General features: G+C 41.2%; 1 protein-coding gene across 1 annotated transcript in view; it reads right to left on the bottom strand.

Moving 5' to 3' along the window:
* Window positions 1–3,454: 3,454 nt before the first annotated feature.
* CWF19L2 (CWF19 like cell cycle control factor 2) overlaps window positions 3,455–20,083 on the bottom strand; it is a 95,609-nt gene continuing 78,980 nt past the window's right edge. Inside the window, exons 14-18 of the mRNA XM_075266118.1 lie at window positions 16,572–16,688; window positions 15,742–15,897; window positions 12,246–12,326; window positions 3,938–4,039; window positions 3,455–3,752 (exon numbers count right to left, since the gene is read on the bottom strand). Coding sequence (XP_075122219.1) covers window positions 3,612–3,752; window positions 3,938–4,039; window positions 12,246–12,326; window positions 15,742–15,897; window positions 16,572–16,688 — 597 coding nt within the window. The 3' untranslated portion in view covers window positions 3,455–3,611. The remainder of the gene's footprint in view (window positions 3,753–3,937; window positions 4,040–12,245; window positions 12,327–15,741; window positions 15,898–16,571; window positions 16,689–20,083) is intronic.

Genomic DNA, 20,083 nt, shown 5'->3' with positions numbered 1-20,083 from the left:
AGAATTTCTGAGCACGTCTCATTCTATGGAGAGAATTCCCTGTTCTAATCTTATTTTTTGCATTGGGGGCAGAGAAGATTAAGAACCTTCATTTCCTAGGTGTATGGTGTAATAGGATACAGTTACGCTATCTGTAAATGTTTTTACTTTTGGGTACAAATAGAACGTTCAAAAACTTTTTGAATCGGTAAATATAACATGGCAATCCAAAAACAGCGCCAACCCCGTCCATGGGGCGTGTTTGTGGTATTGTGATGATGAGCTGCAATACCACAGGCATCCTGTTGATAGCTATGGCGCTGTTTTTGCAAGAAAAGAGTTATGTTTTTCAAATGCTGGACCAAAAAACCCCCACAAAAATACTAAACTTTTTTTTTTTTTTTTTACTGTCTTAACCAGGGTTCAATCAAACCCTAGGCCCTATGCACGGTTCATTTTGTGTACCAGTAAAAAAACATATACCTATGTCTTGAATTTTGAAAAAAATATTTGATTTATCACTAAAGAAGGGTTCGGGGAATGTGCATATGAAACTGGTGGGTTCGGGACCTCAAACAAGGATAAGAACCACTGCTGTAGAGGAAGGTGTAGTAGACCATCTTCTCCCGATACAGTAAAAATGCAGACATAACATGGGCCAGTATGTTCTAAAAAGTTATGTTTTTGACCTTCATGACAGCAGATTGACACGTGCCAAATTTGAAGATGCAAAAAATACATGTGAACAGACCCTACCAGGAAACTGGCACAAGGTTGCCCTGTGGAAAAGGCCCACGTAACAATCCTGATGGGAAAATCCGGCCCATACATCTGCTGATTTCCAAGCCCAAACTCATTGCAGTGACCCAGACCCTGTATCAAAGTGATCTACAAGGTAAGGAGTCCCCGCTATACAGAGAACAAAACAGTGGAGCCGTGGAGATGCAGGGACTCCTGGCATCATAAGTCACAATGAGGCCACGAGTCACCTTCTATATAGGCCACAATCAATAGACAGGACTGTATTTGCCCTAGCGCCAAGATATTGTTAGAACAGTGTGAACTACTTTTTCCTGCCATGTAATTGTCTAAATTGAGATTAGCATTATCTAGTAAGTCTACCAATTATATTGGCCACTTAAGGCTACATGCAGACGGCCGAGGTGCATAACGTCCATTTTTTATGGCTGTTCTGCAAACTAGGGACACCAATTTTCACTGATTTCCAAGATGTTTGAGTGTGGAGGGATATTTGTAAAAATGGTCAAAAATAGGACAAGGTCATTTGAACGTAGCCTTAGGGCAAGTTGACACAGGATTTCTTGGTCAGGATTTTGAGGCTGTATCCGCCTCAAAATCCTGACCAAAAAGACGGTTCCCATTGAAATAAATGGGAGCCGATCAGTTCTTTTTTCGGGAGCCATTTGCTCCTTCTACTGGAAAAAGAAGCGACATGCTCATTTTTTTCAGGCGGATTCGCCTTGCAACATCCGCCTGAAGACACTCCCTCCCGACTAGGCACATTCAGTTGGACCTAATCCGGAGCGGAGTGCGCGACTAGATATTTAAGGCTATTCCTATGTGTACTTCGTTAAAAAAGGGAATTCTAATGATAGAACCCTTTAAACTTGTAACTTCAGCTAACTGAACCCAATGAATTGTTTTATTTATCTTGCCCTATTAAGCCTCAGTGTTTACAGTTCATTGCCTAGTTTCAGACCACCACTGCTATCTAGCTGTAGTGGTTTTAGTCCCTGGTTCACTGTGATTTATGGTTAATGGAGTCTTCTGTCAGCTCTGCCAAGTGTACCTAGCTGTTGAGCCCTGAAAAGCACTCAGTGTTTCGTTTAGCCTAAGCTTAGTCACCAACATTGTTCCTGAAACCAGCCAATGAAGGGGAGAGGAGACAGGAGAGCAGGTGAAACCCTGAGATGGTAAAACCAAATTACATTACTTTACTTTCCTGTATGCTTTGAAGTCAGTCAGAATTACAGTATGTTCTGTCTTCTGTCCGGGCAGCAAGTTGATTTCTCGGATCATATAGTTGTACATAGATTTTTATCAGTAAGGCTTACTGTCTAAATTTCTTCGCAAACACTTTAGGGTCAGTTTCGTAGAAACAAATAACCTTTTAGAATGTTTTTGGAGTGTGGGGAGAAGTGGAAGAAATATACGTAAACAAGGAAAAACTCACAGTACTGTGTAGTGTCTTTCCACACCTGCCTAAAAGATTTGCAAATTTGAATGCTTTCAATAATAGAAGTGTTAATAACTTATTTTTTTCAATTACCAAAATGAAGTGAACGAAGAAAAGAGAAATCTAAATCCCATATATATTTGTTGGGAGCACCCCCATGGAGGAGGAGTCCTGGAAGTGATGATCCGGCCCCCGCAGAGCCCTGATCTCACCATCATCCAGTCTGTCTGGGATGACATGAAGACACAGACAGATTGGAGCAAGCCGACATCCACAGAAGATCTGGGCTTAGTTCTCCAAGATGGCGGGAACAACCTCCCTGCCAATTTCATTCAAAAACTATCTGCAAGTACCTGTGTTATGTGACAAACTTGAGATCTTTACTGTTTCAATCTGTTCACACCTGCATTGCCAAATGGACCCACTGACCTATAATGGGGTCTTCCGGATACCACCAAGGTGACGGTAGGTGAACAATCCCTTCTGAGAGTCTTCTGGTGACTCTTGTATGACGCTTGTATGGTGATCACACATGTACAAACCATACACATCAGCGTGTTGACTACTACTTCACCAAAAAACAATTGTCCTTGAAGATCCTCAATAGGAAAGAGGGGCTTTGCTTCCTATACCGGACCATTCTACAAGCAGCTCTATCAGATCTTCCTTATGGTTTTCCAGATCTAGCTTTGAGTCAATACAGACCATGGATACATGTTGAGTATTTATAACCCAAAAAGCAGCCATTTTAAGTGAAGTCTACACAACACATCCAATCTTTATTATGGTCACTAAAGGGGTACTCTAGAATTTGGAGCAACCTCAGGAAAGCCAGAGTGGGTTTAAAATAAAATACAAATAAATAAAAATATTAATAATAAAAAAAAATAATAATTAGTAAAAAAAAAAAAAACAAAAAAAAAAAAACCCTTTTCTCAGCACTCCATTGTCCGCTATCAGTTCCCTCATCAGTCAGAAATCGTTACACACATTCGACTGCTATGTGGCCTCAGCGGTTGCTGGAGAGGGACCGGTGAGGTTGCGCCGAAACTTTGGACAATCCCTTTAAATCCTTTCATTAAATTTCTTCTGAGCAAAACCCCCAGGGCAGATCCTTGTAGTCGTCGCCCATAAGAAGCGATGATTTACATATATCGCCATGTACATTGTGACGCACTAATAATGACCTACGTACCTGTCTTCAGATCCAAAATTAGTAGTAGACAACTGTAGGAATTTTTAAAATGTCCTAAAAAAATATATTAAATATAACAAAACTTCAATTTTAAATATTTATTTTAAAAAAATTAAAATGGTTTTGTGTGTGTTTCCAGATCACATGTAAAAAGTTGCACTGTCCATAGACTGAGCAGTAACATATACACAGCAGGATGTATACAACACATGTACAGTATACATATATCTATGAGAGACGTTACTCCTTAGTTTTTGTGAAATCAAAGGCCTTCCACCACTGCGCGAACTGTAACACCTTCTTCCTCTGATCATCAAAGTTCTCCCGCACGGCTTTCCTCCAGACCCGAGGCTCCAGATCCAGCATGCCGCCGATTATTTCCTACAAAACACAGTCGTGCTCTCGTAAATTGCTCAAAAGATATTCTATGGAGGAAAACGGGATTCCGCAGCGGGCCCACTCCCCGATCTGCAGATTATTAGGACACATTATTTGGTACAGGGCTATAGGAGATTAGGAAAAAGTAACAGAAACAGAACTAACTACTGATAAAGATATAGAAATACCTTGCCAAAGTAATGGGGGAACTTGTTGTGATCTTCAATAACGTGAGCAAAACCTCCTTGAAGCCCAAAATCCACTGAGAAATAAGGTAAGCCTTTTGGAACCTTAAAAAACAAAAACATACAAAAATCAGTTCCAAGTATAAGACAATGCATTGGGTGAATTTTTGAATATGACAACATATGGGGTCACATCTGGTTGCGAAGGAAAAAATACGTAAGAGTTGTCCATTTTGGATCCATCTACTAGTTCTTAGTCCTCTTGCCGAGACCACATGGTAAGGTGAACTTCTTGAGATATGTTCATATGGTGTGGTGCTGTGCGGTGTCTGTCATTGCTGTGGTGCTGGGCATAGACTGGCAGAGGGGATATTGGGTCGCTCCCTTTGCGGTGGCCGTTGTAGTAACCGTACAGTGCAGCACTCAATAGCCTAGGGACCCACTACACAGAGGTTGCCTTCAAGGGGGCTGGTGGGCTTATACACCTTGACCGAAATGTACACGAAGAACCTCATGTTCCTTTTTGTACATTTTGCTAAGTCGCATAGATCAATGTATAATACTGAGATTGTCGTCCATGTCCTTTTCCTTAAATTTTTTTTTTTTTTTGTAGATTGTGAGCCCCACATAGAGCTCACAATGTACATTTTTTTTCCTATCAGTATGTCTTTGGAATATGGGATGGAAATCCACGCAGACACGGGGAGAACATACAAACTCCTTGCAGATGTTTTTTTTTTTTTTTTTTTGCCCATGGCGGGATTTGAACACCAGGACTCCAGCGCTACAAGGCTGCAGTGCTAACCACTGAGCCACCGTGTGGCCCCCCTTTTCCTTAAATTTGGCTCCATATTGAGAAATTTCTGTTTGTCAAAGGGGCTGCCTGACAAAAAAAACTGATCACAGACTGTAAGGCTGAGTTCACATGGGAGTTGTTTGGACTGGACTTTGACGCTGCAGCCGCCTCAGAATCAGGCTCCAAAAAACGCCTGCCGCTGCTGGCCACGACTGGATGTCAATGCAGTGCACCGGCATCAAGGCGTGGCACTCCGCTCCCAATTAGACCCAAATGAATGGGCCTAGTCGGGAGGGAGTGTCACGCTGCAGACGCATTCAGACGCAAAATCAGTGGCAAGATAGGGCGAGCGGGGGAAAAAAGTGAACGGCTCCCATTGAAGTCAATGGGAGGCGTTTTTTGGAGCCGGATTCTGAGGTGGATTCCGCGTCAAAATCCAGTCCAAAAAATTCCATGTGAACTCAACATAATACTCTTGACATGGCTAGTGATCAGCTAAAACTGCCATCAAGTGTTTATATTCCCTACAGCTCCCCCGAAGGAGAAATGAAGTATTACACAGATTGGCCACATATTATTGCAGGTCATACTCCATACAAATAGTGGGACTCCGGAACCCTGATCTGGTGGACCCCCGTTATCAGACCCTGATTCTCTATCCTATGGATAGAGAAGGGTTTGCCTCACCACTTAGATATATTACACATCAATAATGTTTACCAAAAATTTATCCAATCCTTTGTCCCAGTGGATCAGTCAGTGGAGGGTTTTGTTGTCTTTTCATTTCCTTAATTTTGTAATAAAAATAGACTATTAACCCTTCTATTTCTGAAGGCATTCTTAGTTTGCAGTGCACCTGCCTAACACTTTTGCACCATACCGCATTAAGCAACACTTGAGCGAGTCCTATTGAGGCAGACTGTAGCGGGGGTTAAATGATATAACACGTCCCGAGCCATCCTACCGCCTCCACATCTAGAAATCCTTCTTTCATTTTGGTATCGTATTATGGCAGTCTGTACGGAACGAATGTCGGATGACATGTGGATGGAGGCGAGAAAATCCATAGAGTGTCATCTGAAAGGTGAAGAGGTCTCTTATCGCGGGCAGGTTTGGAATAAATAAATGAGAGCTTCAGTTCCATCTGGCGATGGGGAATATTCTCCCTCTCCTCTAATAAGCCACATCGGATCGCAGCCTTTTATGTTATTTATAGTGGGAAAACAGAGATCAAAGTAGAGACCTGAGAAAGGACCTTCCGAGCCGACGACATTTGCTAGTAAGATTTATAAATACATCCTTTTGATCATTTAAGATATTTCAACCTAAAACACTTCTTGGTTTGGGGACTTTGAAAAATAAGCAAAAGACTGACGTAGAGTTTAATACGTATTAAACAGCTTTGCAGAATATATAGATATATACAGTATAAGTAAGTAGGAAGATGCTTGGTATGCCTGGCAGCTAGTCAACCAACTGTCTGGGTCACCTCCATTGTAGTAACCAGCGCTACACTTGTACCGAGCGGGGTTTGACCCATATGCTCCAAATTGTTCGTTTTTTTACGAAACCGAACATATGGAGATGTATCGTGGGCAAGTTAAAATGGCTGCTGCATTGTACGCTGGGGTCTCTTTAGTCTCCAGAGTATACTAGGTGGAGGCCCAGGGGAGGGGAGAAAATACATACTCATCTTCCCCTCTTTGGTGGCATGTGGCACACTCCTGGTGATGTCACTCACTCAGGGTCACGGCTGATTGGGACAGCAGTGGTCATATGGGCACCCTGGACACATGAGATCATCAAGAGACTGCCAGACCTGACTGGGAAGGCCCCAAAGAGTTAACAGAAGGAGAGTATGCATGATTTTTTTTTCACCTCCCCTGGACCTCCACCTATTATTCTCTGGGGTCCGAAGAGACCCTAAGGAGCCCTGACAGTGTTCTACACTAGGTTTTATAGATAGGTTCCTAGGAGCCCTGACAGTGTTCTTCACTATGTTTTATAGATAGGTTCCTAGGAGCCCTGACAGTATCTACACTATGTTTTATAGATAGGTTCCTAGGAGCCCTGACAGTGTTCTACACTATGTTTTATAGATAGGTTCCTAGGAGTCCTGACAGTGTTCTACACTATGTTTTATAGATAGGTTCCTAGGAGTCCTGACAGTGTCATACTCTATGTTTTATAGATAGGTTCCTAGGAGCCCTGATATTGTTCTACACTATGTTTTATAGATAGGTTCCTAGGAGTCTTGACAGTGTCATACTCTATGTTTTATAGATAGGTTCCTAGGAGCCCTGATATTGTTCTACACTATGTTTTATAGATAGGTTCCTAGGAGCCCTGACAGTGTTCTTCACTATGTTTTATAGATAGGTTCCTAGGAGTCCTGACAGTGTTCTATACTATGTTTTATAGATAGGTTCCTAGGAGCCCTGACAGTATCTACACTATGTTTTATAGATAGGTTCCTAGGAGCCCTGACAGTGTTCTACACTATGTTTTATAGATAGGTTCCTAGGAGCCCTGACAGTGTTCTACACTATGTTTTATAGATAGGTTCCTAGGAGCCCTGACAGTGTTCTTCACTATGTTTTATAGATAGGTTCCTAGGAGTCCTGACAGTGTTCTATACTATGTTTTATAGATAGGTTCCTAGGAGTCCTGACAGTGTTATACACTATGTTTTATAGATAGGTTCCTAGGAGCCCTGACAGTATCTACACTATGTTTTATAGATAGGTTCCTAGGAGCCCTGACAGTGTTCTACACTATGTTTTATAGATAGGTTCCTAGGAGCCCTGACAGTGTTCTACACTATGTTTTATAGATAGGTTCCTAGGAGCCCTGACAGTGTTCTACACTATGTTTTATAGATAGGTTCCTAGGAGCCCTGACAGTGTTCTACACTATGTTTTATAGATAGGTTCCTAGGAGTCCCGACAGTGTTCTACACTATGTTTTATAGATAGGTTCCTAGGAGTCCTGACAGTATTATACACTATGTTTTATAGATAGGATCCTAGGAGTCCTGACAGTGTTCTACACTATGTTTTATATTGTAAACCTGCTTGAAATAAGCAGGTCTCTTATTTTTTTCTCCTACGTAAAAAAGAAAAAAAACCTACTAACTCCTAATGAAATGAAGGGGAGACAGATTTGGAGATGAAATCCGCCTAAAATTCTGAGTCAAATTATGTGTAAACAACCCCCTATGGATGGTCCAGTGATTTAAGACCATTGCGGTCTGTCACCTTGGACACCACGGATAAGCTGATTGAAGCGACATACCTCACAGACCATGTCACATCATTTTCATTAGTCACATGGCTTGATCTCGGCTTGGTTCCCTTTTAAGTGGATGGGCTGATTTGCAATGCCAAATACAGACATTATATAAATGAATGACACTGTGCTTGTCAAGCCCCAATTAAATAGGGTTTTTGTCTCTTTTATGATAAAACCTATCCACAGGATTTAATGGAGTATCCAGGACCACAATTTTTGAACGGAAAGCCGGTTGAGCAAGTGCACTCACGTTTCATTCACATGGACCCACTAAATATTGGAATGGCTGTGGATCTGGGAGTGCGGTTTAATTATTTTAACCTATTCTGCCACTTTAATAAAAAAAAAATATATATGTGGCTGTTTATGTGAAAAGGGCCCACACTGTCGATATGGAGTTCTTGGTATCATTGTAACGGTTATGGTGTAACAGTGTACAAATTCTTAAAAGTCTCAACAAATTTGTAAACTTGACATTTTTAAATAAAATTTTTGCATAAAACAAAATTGTGATTTTTTTACCCAAATATGTTTTGGACTATTTTCTCTATAATTAGTTTCGACGATCTGGGCCCTTTTCACGTAAACAGCCACATATATATATATGTATATATATATATTGCCCCCTTCACTGACTACAACTCTTTGCCTCTGTTAATAAGCCCCCTTCATTGATTTCTGCACAGTTGGAATTTTTTCTCTAGCCCCCACTGTTGCCAAACAATCACTTCTGTTATTTTCAGCCTCCACAATATGCTAATTAGGCTCTTTAGTGTCAAGTGGGCAGTTCCAGGATGAAACTACTTGTATTGAATGCTCAGGAATGGTGAGGGCTAGAGAAGAAATTCCAACAAAATCAATGAAGCAATGCTGACTGAAGGATGCAAAGATTTGGAGTTGGTAGACATCCCTTTCATTGGGGACTATATAAATCTGGATGCAGTGAGCTATACCTAGTAGAGACTGCAGGTGGTCATGATCACCATGTCTCAAAATTTAGGGGAAAGAGCCCAATTGCTTGACAAAGAGCTCTACGTAGTGTCAAGCCCCAATTAAAGGGGTTTTGTCACAAAGACATTAAACCCCTTTCCGCAGGATTCTATGGAGAATCCAGGACCATAAAATCAATGGAGTGCCAGTTGAGTAAGCCCTCGTTCACACGGGGTATGGGACTGCGTATTTTGGTCCTGATTCTGATGCGGGAAGCCGCAAATTGGATCAAATTGTGCCTGCCACGACTGTTGCGGCTTCCCCCTCTGGAGTAGGCCCAAATGAATGGGCCTAGTCCGGGGGGTGCTGTCACGAAGCGGACGCCGGGGCTGACTCAGCCGCGGAATCGACCTGAAGAAAGGACAGCTAGTGGTCTACATAGACCTCCATTGTGAGGGGGCGGATTCGGAGGTGGATTTGGTGTCAGAATCCACCCCATCTTGCTCCGTGTGAATGAGTCTGAGGTGCACTCAAGTTTCACTGACATGGAGGATGCAGGGGGGCTTGCATCCCCCATTTCCCAGGCATCGGACTCCCAGTGATCAGACACTTATCCTCTTACCCTATATATTTAATGATAAAACCCTTTTAATAGTTCATAATTAACAGGTATATGTTTGAGCGACTTTTATAGAAGGTAAATTGGTTACAAGGACATAAAAGAGGGATAAAAGTGACTAATCTCTAAAATATTACACCAGCAACAAGTGGGAAATAGACTAAAGTATAAAACTGTGTCTTTGTGAGACTATGACATTAAATGTGACATTCAAAATGTCACCGAGCGCCCATGGGCTGCTCCAGACAGAGGATGAGATTTGTCATTATAAGAAAAGCTACAGCTGCAGACAGCTCGACCTCATAGAGAAGACATGTAATGGGCACGAGGAGATGGAGCGAAGCTGGACGTCCGCAACAGATGAATGGCGCGACATTACAGGCAGATCACACAGCGGCCTATGTAGATGATGGATAACATTACCGAGAAACACCTTAATCTGGCCCCTAAAATGATCAGATCTGATATAATCTCATCAGAGAAACCGGGGAGAGAAATAATCTTCACTCTGAAAACCTCATACAAATTGGAATTAGAAGTAATCTCAGATGGAGGAGAGTAATCATCTCCGCTAGGAGGAAAGAACGAGAGAGGAGCGGGAAGGAAGAGAGAGAAATGTCTGCTACATGGACGTCACATCATGGGGCTAAAGTAGTGGAGAGATAGATAGATAGATAGATAGATAGATAGGAGATAGATAGATAGATAGATAGATAGGAGATAGATAGATAGATAGATAGATAGGAGATAGATAGATAGATAGATAGATAGATAGATAGATAGATAGGAGATAGATAGATAGATAGATAGATAGGAGATAGATAGATAGATAGATAGATAGATAGATAGATAGATAGATAGATAGGAGATAGATAGATAGATAGATAGATAGATAGATAGATACTGTAGATAGATAGGTTCAGATAAGAACCGAAACGTCGCTGCTTGGAATAAACCCACACGTTTTCTAAATATTGGAGTGCTGCCATTTTTTCCATTTCCTATATAAAGTTGAAGATTAGCCACCTTCCAGTTTGGCTTTGCACCCGGTTTGTATGCTGTGCTGCTTCTGCATTTTTTTCTACTAGATAGATAGACAAATGGATAGATAGATAGATAGATAGATAGATAGATAGATAGATAGATAGATAGATAGGAGATGGATAGATAGATAGATAGGAGATAGATAGATAGATAGATAGATAGATAGATAGACTGTAGATAGATAGATAGATAGATAGATAGACTGTAGATAGATAGATAGATAGATAGATAGATAGATAGACTGTAGATAGATAGATAGATAGATAGATAGATAGATAGGAGATAGATAGATAGATAGGAGATAGATAGATAGATAGATAGATAGATAGATAGATAGATAGATAGATAGATAGATAGGAGATAGATAGATAGATAGATAGATAGGAGATAGATAGATAGATAGATAGATAGATAGATAGATAGATAGGAGATAGATAGATAGACTGTAGATAGATAGATAGATAGATAGATAGATAGATAGATAGATAGATAGATAGATAGATAGATACTGTAGATAGATAGATAGATAGATAGATAGATAGATAGATAGATAGATAGATAGATAGATACTGTAGATAGATAGATAGATAGATAGATAGATAGATAGATAGATAGATAGATAGATAGATAGATAGAGAAATGTTTTCCAGACACACATAACCATATCGTATAAAAGTGGATGGAAAGGTGAGTAGACAGAGATATGAGGTAGACAGATGGATAGATAGACATGAGAGGTAGATATGAGATAAATAGCTATGAAATACATGGATAGAAAGATAAAACTTGAGCGAGAGTTCTGAGATACAGCTAGCTATGAAGTAAATGGACAGAGGATAGATACGAGATAGGATTGGAAGCAATAATTCGGAGACATGACGATACTGTAGACAGACAGATGTAAGGGAGATAGTGTAGATATACGGCCGGACAGATCGGACCTAGACAAATACATATTCTATGAGATAAGATAAATGAAGACGCTGTAGACAGATCTGTGACACTTACTGCATATTAAGTATTCACGTACGAGGAGACTCGCAGTCAATTTTAGAGAAACTACTCCCTTACTCCTGGGACAGAAGGAAAATTCACTGAAATGATTTTCGCTCCCGGCATAATTAATGTGATAAAAATTAGAGCATAGCGCGCATATTTATGAGTACACTAGCAGTCACACACGTAGATGTAGCAGAGCTATTCCTCTACACCACAATATTCCGATCACGGCACTACAACGTAATCATGTCCCCGAGGAATCCATGGACGTCACATGGAAAGGTCAATGTTCTACAGTCATCTAACATCACATGTGTCAGATCTTCCACCCTGAGAAGATCCTGGAGATGAGGTGTAGGGGTAGATGGATAAAGCATGTCCTCACACATTGATGTGTATACATGTATCTTAAGCTGACAACCAAATCTCATGTGTATGGGGGACTCCCCAGATCACGGGATCGGGCAATTAGATCATAGCAGTCCGATCCTATTGTTCACGGAGATATAAGCCACTGCCCTAATATCTAGAAGACATTCCCCTTTCCTATTCAGCACACTATTCGTCCAAGTGTGCATGTGTATAGTATACAGCGGGCCTTACCGAGATTAATAACCCAATAAGCTACTCACCGCTCTTCGGACATCCTTTGTAGACAGGTCTATGAGCTTCTTATTCATGGACCATTCCTCGTCAGATTCCATAATTGCTTTCTGCGAGAAAAACAGGTACCAAGGTCATAAATGTGCCAACTTAAAGGAAAAGTCCATTCAAAAGGTAAAATCCAGATAATGGCACGGTATACAGCATGCAGTGCATTCCTGTTACGGTATGGTTTCTACAATGCAGCAGGTGGGGGTTATAAGAGGAGACGGGTCCATTGTATCCTTTGTGTAGGGATCATTTGGTAGGTGCCAAGTCATGTGACAGCTAAGCTCCTCCCAGTGTGGGACAAATAAAAAACCGTATCACGTTACAAAGGCTATGTTCACATCTGTGTTAGAAACTCCAGCACAGCAGATGAAAATATCCTACAAACAACTTTTTTTCGTCCAACCAAATCACAGAAAAAAATAATGGGAGGGGCAACACAGTAGCTCAGTGGTTAGCACTGCAGCCTTGGAGTCCTGGGTTCGAATCCCGCCAGAAACAACATCTGCAAGGAGTTTGTATGTTCTCCCCGTGATTGTGTGGATTTCCTCCCATATTACAAAGACATACTGATAGGAAGATAAAAATGCACATCGTGATCCCTATATGGGGCTGACAATCTACATTAAAAAAAAAAAAGGGGTCCCTTGGGGTCCGTTACTAGATGGATCCATTTTCCTATGATGGAACCAAAACAATGCAGATGTGAATGTAGACTTAAAGGGAATTTGTTGCCGGACCCCATATTGATAGTTTAGGGTCACCTAAGTCACCTAAGTGTTTGAAACTTTAGGAAAAGATATCTCTGTTTCTGTCAATATGCAAATAAGCTCTTTGGAGCAATGAGGGTGTGGTCACTTACGTCTTTGTAGCAATGACGATGCCCTCGTTATGCCAAATAGCAAATTTGCATGTTGACAAAAACAGGTATATCCTGGCAAAGGAGTCAGGGGAAAAAACTGTTGGATTTAGGCGACCCTAACCTATCTATCGGGGGCTGGGCTATATGTGGGTCTGGTGAAAGACTCCCTTTAAAGGGAAAACTAAGTCTATAAACTTCCTAAATAGTGATGGACATGTACAAAAAAAAGTTTCAGAGACTGTAATACTGAAGACCTATTAACATCTGACTGGTGGGTGTCTATTAGGAACCCAGCTGCTCAGATGAATGAGGAGTCATGGCTTATGTATTTTTTTTTTAACCCAGAAACAGCGCCATACATTTGTTTGTGGCCATGTCTGGTACTACACCTAATAGCAGTCCAACCTAATTCATGGGCATTGGACGGACCTGAGGTCTATCCACCATCCTAACCTTGCAGCCTAGAACTCACAATTCTGTAAATAAGTCATTATTTTATCAGTAAACAATGGGAAAAAGAACGTTTCAGAATCCAGCGCTTCCTTCCATCTTCTGTATACCATAATGGTCAACATTAACTCGATATTCACCAATGAAAAGCGTCTTTACACTCAATTCAGTGGAGCCTTGAACCAAAGACCTGAATAATCGATAGCAGATTGGTATGGAGGCTCTGCCTAACAACCTCAAACTGTCATTTAAGCTCCGCCCACCCTAGAGAGGTTTGAAAGCTACAATTGTAAATAGGCCATCACTTAAAGCATGGAAATAACTTATTTATATCCTTTATTTTTACCATTTTCATACGTTACCCCTATTACCATCCATCGAGGACGCTATCCATGTAACGCCATGCGATGACTGGACTTGTCCTTTAAAACGGTAAGTGTTGCGGATATTACCAGACACGATGGAACGTATGCCATCATCTCATAGGAAGTCTATGAAATAACAAGCATGGCAGTAAAAGGCCGGGTACGAGGGCCAGCGAGTGTCAAGAGTAAATGTTATGTCGACTAGTTTTTGCCTAATGAAATCTGGCCCGGGCTCGGTGTCATTGCAGAGAATGTGTTCCCGGACACCCGGTGACAATTGCTTATTCCGAGTTCTATTTGCAATGTACTTCACCTTTGCTGCAGAATACATTGAGGTGTGATTTATGTCTGCAATAACCTCCCATAAATCCGGGATAATGAGTTTTTACTAGGTGTGCAGGAAATCCTTCCATACACGGAGCTGTTGTCTGATTGAAAAGATGTGATCTTTACCCTGCTCGTAACAAGACTTCAATTTATTCCAGAATATTCTATGCGGAAAGTTGGGACTGACTTTTCTGCCGCGAGACTGAAAGTTTCATTGTTTGGAATATTCTCATTTATTATTATTTTTCTTTTTTTTGTGGGAAAATCGAAAAAAAGTAACACAAAAACTAGAAGAGAGTAAAAATTGATTTGCCAAATAGGATCGAGACTCTGTTCACAAAGGCGGCAGGTTTTAGTGATCACAATATAATTGGTTTCAGTGATGTACAGAGTATAACAAAAAAAAACAAAAAAAAAAACACACAAATATACTAACAGAAAACAACAACAAAAAAATTTACAAATGGAAATCTAAAAAACAAAAATAAAAATTTGGAAATTGGAAAATTAAAAAGAAATTAAAAAAAAAAGTTTAGAAGTATAAAATAATGTTTTTTTTGTTTTTTAAATTCATTTGTAGGGGATTGTCCCACAACAAACATTTAGCCATCTAAGTGTAGTTGGTAGTCTGTTCCCGGGAACCCCATCTTTCACTAAAATGGGGTTTCCATCCCCTTGTTCTCCTTAGGGCCCTTTCACACGGGCACAGATGGGGCAGATTATGGCACGTAAGCCACGTCATAATCCACCCCCTCACAATGGTGGTCTATGGAGACCGCCAGGCTACTTTTTTCCGTGAGCGGCATGCAGTCGCGCACGGAAAGAAGAACTGGGCCGCCCTTTCTTCTGGTGGACTCCGTGGCTCAGTGAGCCGTGGCGTCCGCCTGGCGGCAGCAACCTTCACGGTCAGCCCATTCATTTGAGCCTACTCCAGAGGGGGAAGCCGCGACCGCGACAGGCGGGTTTTGACCCAAGAGTGACGTGGCTCCCCGCGTCACACTCGGTGCCAAAACCCGCTATACCACCATCCATGTGAATTTAGCCTTAGTCTGTGGGATTGGCAATCTTCATCACTCCTCTGGACAAACCCCCAATAATCACAATGATCACACATTCTGTTTTTCTATCTATATATCTATCTGTCTATATTTGTGATTTTTTTTGTTTCCTCAAAAATTCTCAAAAACCCCCCCAAAAATGTACTTATAAATCATTAATCGTACAGAAGAGTCATTGCTAACTCTTCAATCCTGAATTGGCAGAAGTCCTCTATGCACTAGACAACATGCTTTTTGTGGGCATCTGTGGGCAACATGCGAGCCCTTCCTTGACCTTTCTGACTGATCAAGAGGGCCCCCAAATTTTTTTTTTACCCCGCCCTTATTAATGTATTAGTCTTACTCATAGTTGCATAGTCAGATGTTTTCTATTACCCAGACCCCTTAGCTAGTAAAATCTTTGTAATCTACCAACCTTAAAATAAATTGGTGCCATATCTCCCACCTCCTTTGGCAGAGGAATACATTCATAGACCAGATGGAAACGCTTTTTTAGGTTTATGTTTGTTTCCAGAAAGACGCAATCCAATCCTTTATCTTCAAACATCTTGACCAATGTCTTACGGAACATCTAGAATGGAAAAGTCAAAAAGTATAAGTGGAGCCCTCTAGTGGATCAGCGAAGTCACGGCCCCTTAGAATACACGGTTGGGTGTAGGGGCCTTAGAAAAGAACAGGCTAATACTATATGTTGAAAACAAGGACAGCGTTGACAAATCGCATGGTCATGTAGCCTAAACGAGGGCGCCATCTCTCTTCTGGAATTGAAAGCGAAGGTTCCCATCTATGGGGGTCAACTAGTACCCAAAGTCATTGCAGCTCCTAAACCTACCCTAACCTTACACTGGGAAGGTTCATGTAATCCATGTCCAATAAACTGAACAGGGAGGAAATGCAATAAACATGGATCCTATGCAGAAAGATGAAGACGCGAAATCATTAACATTCTGCCTGCAAAAAAACCCCGTAACATTCCTAAAATAACCCAGATTATGTAAAAGTCGCTATGAATCCGAAAAATGTGATGTCCTTGTCAGGCTGTACTGAGCTTTCCTCATCTTGTAGAGTGCTTTGGATGACATCAGGTCTCCTCATATCTAATGCAGAGCGCCGCTCCCTACGACTTAGCTCTCTTCTTAAAGGAACACTCCAATGAATATGGATACTTTGTTATGTATAATGCAGGGTTCGAGGGGGGGGGGGGGGGAGAGTCTCGATCAGTCGTAGAAATCGAGAACAGATCACCTGAATCTCATTCCATATGTCTTCATCCAGCAATGTGGCGGCCGTGTAGTGCTGTAACGGGACGATCAGACAATGACCCTCTGTGAGCGAAAGGTGATTCGGGAGACACAAATATACCTAGGAATAAAAATAAAAAAATTAAAAAATTAAAGGTCCACTTTTAAACATCACAATATATTTAGAGTAACCATCCAGTGCTAGAAGATGAATACATACAATATGGTAAGCAGAGAGGCAACCACCCAAAACTTTTTAGAATCAGCCATCCTGCCAAGTGACGTGACGGCCTGTTCTGGAGGTGCCTTCGACTAAGTGGCGCCACAGCACTCCACCCCCAGGATTGAAAAAAAAGAGTATGATGTCTTACTAAGAACTTATAGGGGCAGAATGTGAAGTTCCAGGCTTCCTTCCAGTTAGTATTGTCTGTGGTCCACGCTGTCTAATTTTGCATGACCTGACTATGCCACATGTGTCCATGGTCAACTAAAGAATGGTCTCTGCCAAGTTGCTTCTCATCCTCTCAAATCCAACTTGGTATTGACCCAGCCACCTGAAAATTTTCGGACGCATAACAGGACAGCTCCTATTGACCTCAGTGACAAGCTTGTCTTCCAAAAGCTCCCAACACCAACTGGTGGTGGTTGTAGGTAAGACAAAATTTTATCTAAAGGGGATGTTCAGAAATCTCAAAACATGTGGTCAATGTCATGGCATAAAGCATAAACATATCTGATACTTATTTCTTTAATTTCCCAACTCTCCAATGCCGATGCACTGGAGGCCCATGATGGTCCATCGGCGGTGACAACACATACATCAATCACATTACTGAGGGTCATGCCCTATTCAGTCAAGTGATCCACTTAAGGCCAGTGGTCAGTGCATTGGTCAAATTTATGACCTTGTAGCAGGAGTAGAATGGTCATATGACATAGAACCCCCCAGGAGGCAGATACAGAAGACTGCTGCCCCCCACAGTGCTCTGAGAATGTAAGAATCAGCACAATGGGAGACTAGGGTGTATACTAGTAAGCTCACTGATATGGTGCAGCAAGTACACCACCCAAAGTTATTATTCCACACTTATCCCATCTAATGGTATGGCTATGTGAAGGGAACCCGGGGATGTGAAGTTCTGCAACAAAAGCTGAGCTCTAATAACTAGATACAGTACTGTGCAAAAGTTTTAGGCAGTAGTAGGGAGGGAAAAATACTGCAGTGTAACAATACTTTTAGAAACAGAGGTGTTAATAGTTTATCTTAATCAATTAGCAAAATGAAGAAGAAAGAAATGTAACTCCCATCAATATTTGGTATGACCTTTGCCCTTCATCAGTTCTTCTCGGTATTTGCAGACAGTTTGTGAAGGAACTCGGCAGGGAGGTTGTTCCCGCCATCTTGGAGAACTAAGCACAGATCTTCTGTAGATGTCGGCTTGCTCCAATCGATCTGTCTCTTCATGTCATCCCAGACAGACTGGATAATGTTGAGATCAGGGCTCTGCGGGGGCCGTCTCATCACTTCCAAGACTCCTCCTCCAAAGGGCAAAAGTCACACCAAATATAGATGGGCTTTACATGTCTCTTCATTCACTTAATTTTATTAATTGAGAAAAATAAACTATTAACCCTTCTATTCCTGAAAGCATTCTTACCCTACAGCATTTTTTCCACCTGCCTAAACCTTTGTACAGTTCTGTATATTATGAAATTATTCAGGGAAGATATTTGTAAAAAAAAACAAAAAAAAAAACAAAACAAAAGTTGTCTTCCATTTTTCCGTGCTGACATATTGATGGCCTATTTTTAGTGTAAGGATTTCTTAGATTTGTTTCACCAAAGGGTTCTATGTGACATACAATAACAAAAAATAAAGCTGACAGGTCCTCGATTCTATCAGAGCGCTGCTGCGGCGACAGTCATTTATGTACCAGCCCCTTGAACACTGTCAGTTTTCATCTTCCCGATCCAAGCACCGATGCCCCATGCTGGATATGCTGCTATTGCTGGAATTCATTGTGCAGCAATTTCATGCTAACCTATCCACTCTGTGACTCCGAGCGACAAACTAATCTGTGCTGTAATCTAATGGAAAGAACAGAACGTAGCGTCATCCTTCCACTTTAACGCCTTGTACAAAACCTTTCATTTTTCCAGTTAAAAAATATTAAAAAAAAGTCTGCCATATGACGCACTTTGCAGCAATCAATGTTCCTATTTTAAGGTTATCGAGATGAAACTGCGTGGACTTTTGGGAACTTATTAGTAACATTTCATTTCGCTAAGATAGGACGGCATAAAACGCGTGGGGATGACTTAATAGGGTCTCCTGCTTTAGCAATTACATGAAGTGCCTCTGACAGTATTCTCAGACTTTTCCCTGCTCACTTCCCGTCTATCATTCCTTTCACCATCTCCTAATACATTTAATCATGCAGCGCCGTGCTTCTGTTTGACACCATTCGGCTGATCCTGGCGTCTTCGTACTCTAAATTATCTATGATCTGACCCCTCTTGTCTTCGCCACCTTGACAATAACCCCGAGTAATCAGCTCAGCCGGTCTTTCGGCACGGCTCCGTTCACTTTTGATGGAAATTATTCCTAAACAGGAATTCACAATTCAAAATGTTATTATCTGATCTATTTATAGGAAGATCATTTCCAAAATGTATCAGGGGGTTACCCGTGACTGAGTAACTTCCGCCCGTATGTTGTGTTATATATATATATATATATATATATATATATATATATATATATTATATTATATTTTGTGTAACTAATTAAAGGGGACCGTTTGCCCCCTCCACATTCTTCAAATAGGTGCCGTTCCACTGATTTTGGCACAGTTGAAATCTTTTCTCTAGCTCCCACCATTCCTGAGTAATCGCTTCTGTTATTTACAACCCAATTATGTTCTTGGGGGGCGGTCCTAGGTTACAGCAGAAAGTCAGGGACGGCCCACGAGTAAGATTGTGCTGAACGGAAAAGATATGACTACTTGAGAATGGTGAGGGCTAGAGAAAAAATTTCAACTGCGCCAGAATCGGTGGGGCAGCGCCTATTGAACGATAGAAAGAGTTTGTGGAGAGGGTGAAAGGTCCACTTTAATTACTAAAAGAAAATATGAGACAGCAAATTTAGACCTAGTTAGAAATGCTTTCTATTAAATACAGCCATGGCGAAGGACCAGCTGAGTTGATAACTCAGGGTTATTGTCAAGGTGGCAGACCTATCGTCAGTGGTGGAGTCTACAGATTTACAACTGAGGCGTTAACTTTCATTGTAATCCTACCTTTGATCATAATGACTGAGTGATTGCTAATTGGTTGCTATGGACAATGGCTATTGTTTTCCTATGCACAAGTTTTGATACATCTTTCCCCCCATTGCTGTAGTTTCTGCACCATTGCCTTGAAACAGTTAAACTCTGTTCCTTTAATCCTCATCTTAGGAAACGTCTAACTGGTGTTCTCTGGCAACGTGCATTACGATGACTCGCGAGCGAAATT

The sequence above is a fragment of the Leptodactylus fuscus genome, chromosome 2 (assembly GCF_031893055.1).
Source record: "Leptodactylus fuscus isolate aLepFus1 chromosome 2, aLepFus1.hap2, whole genome shotgun sequence".
NCBI lineage: Eukaryota > Metazoa > Chordata > Amphibia > Anura > Leptodactylidae > Leptodactylus > Leptodactylus fuscus.
This window is presented reverse-complemented; position numbering and strand designations above follow the sequence as displayed.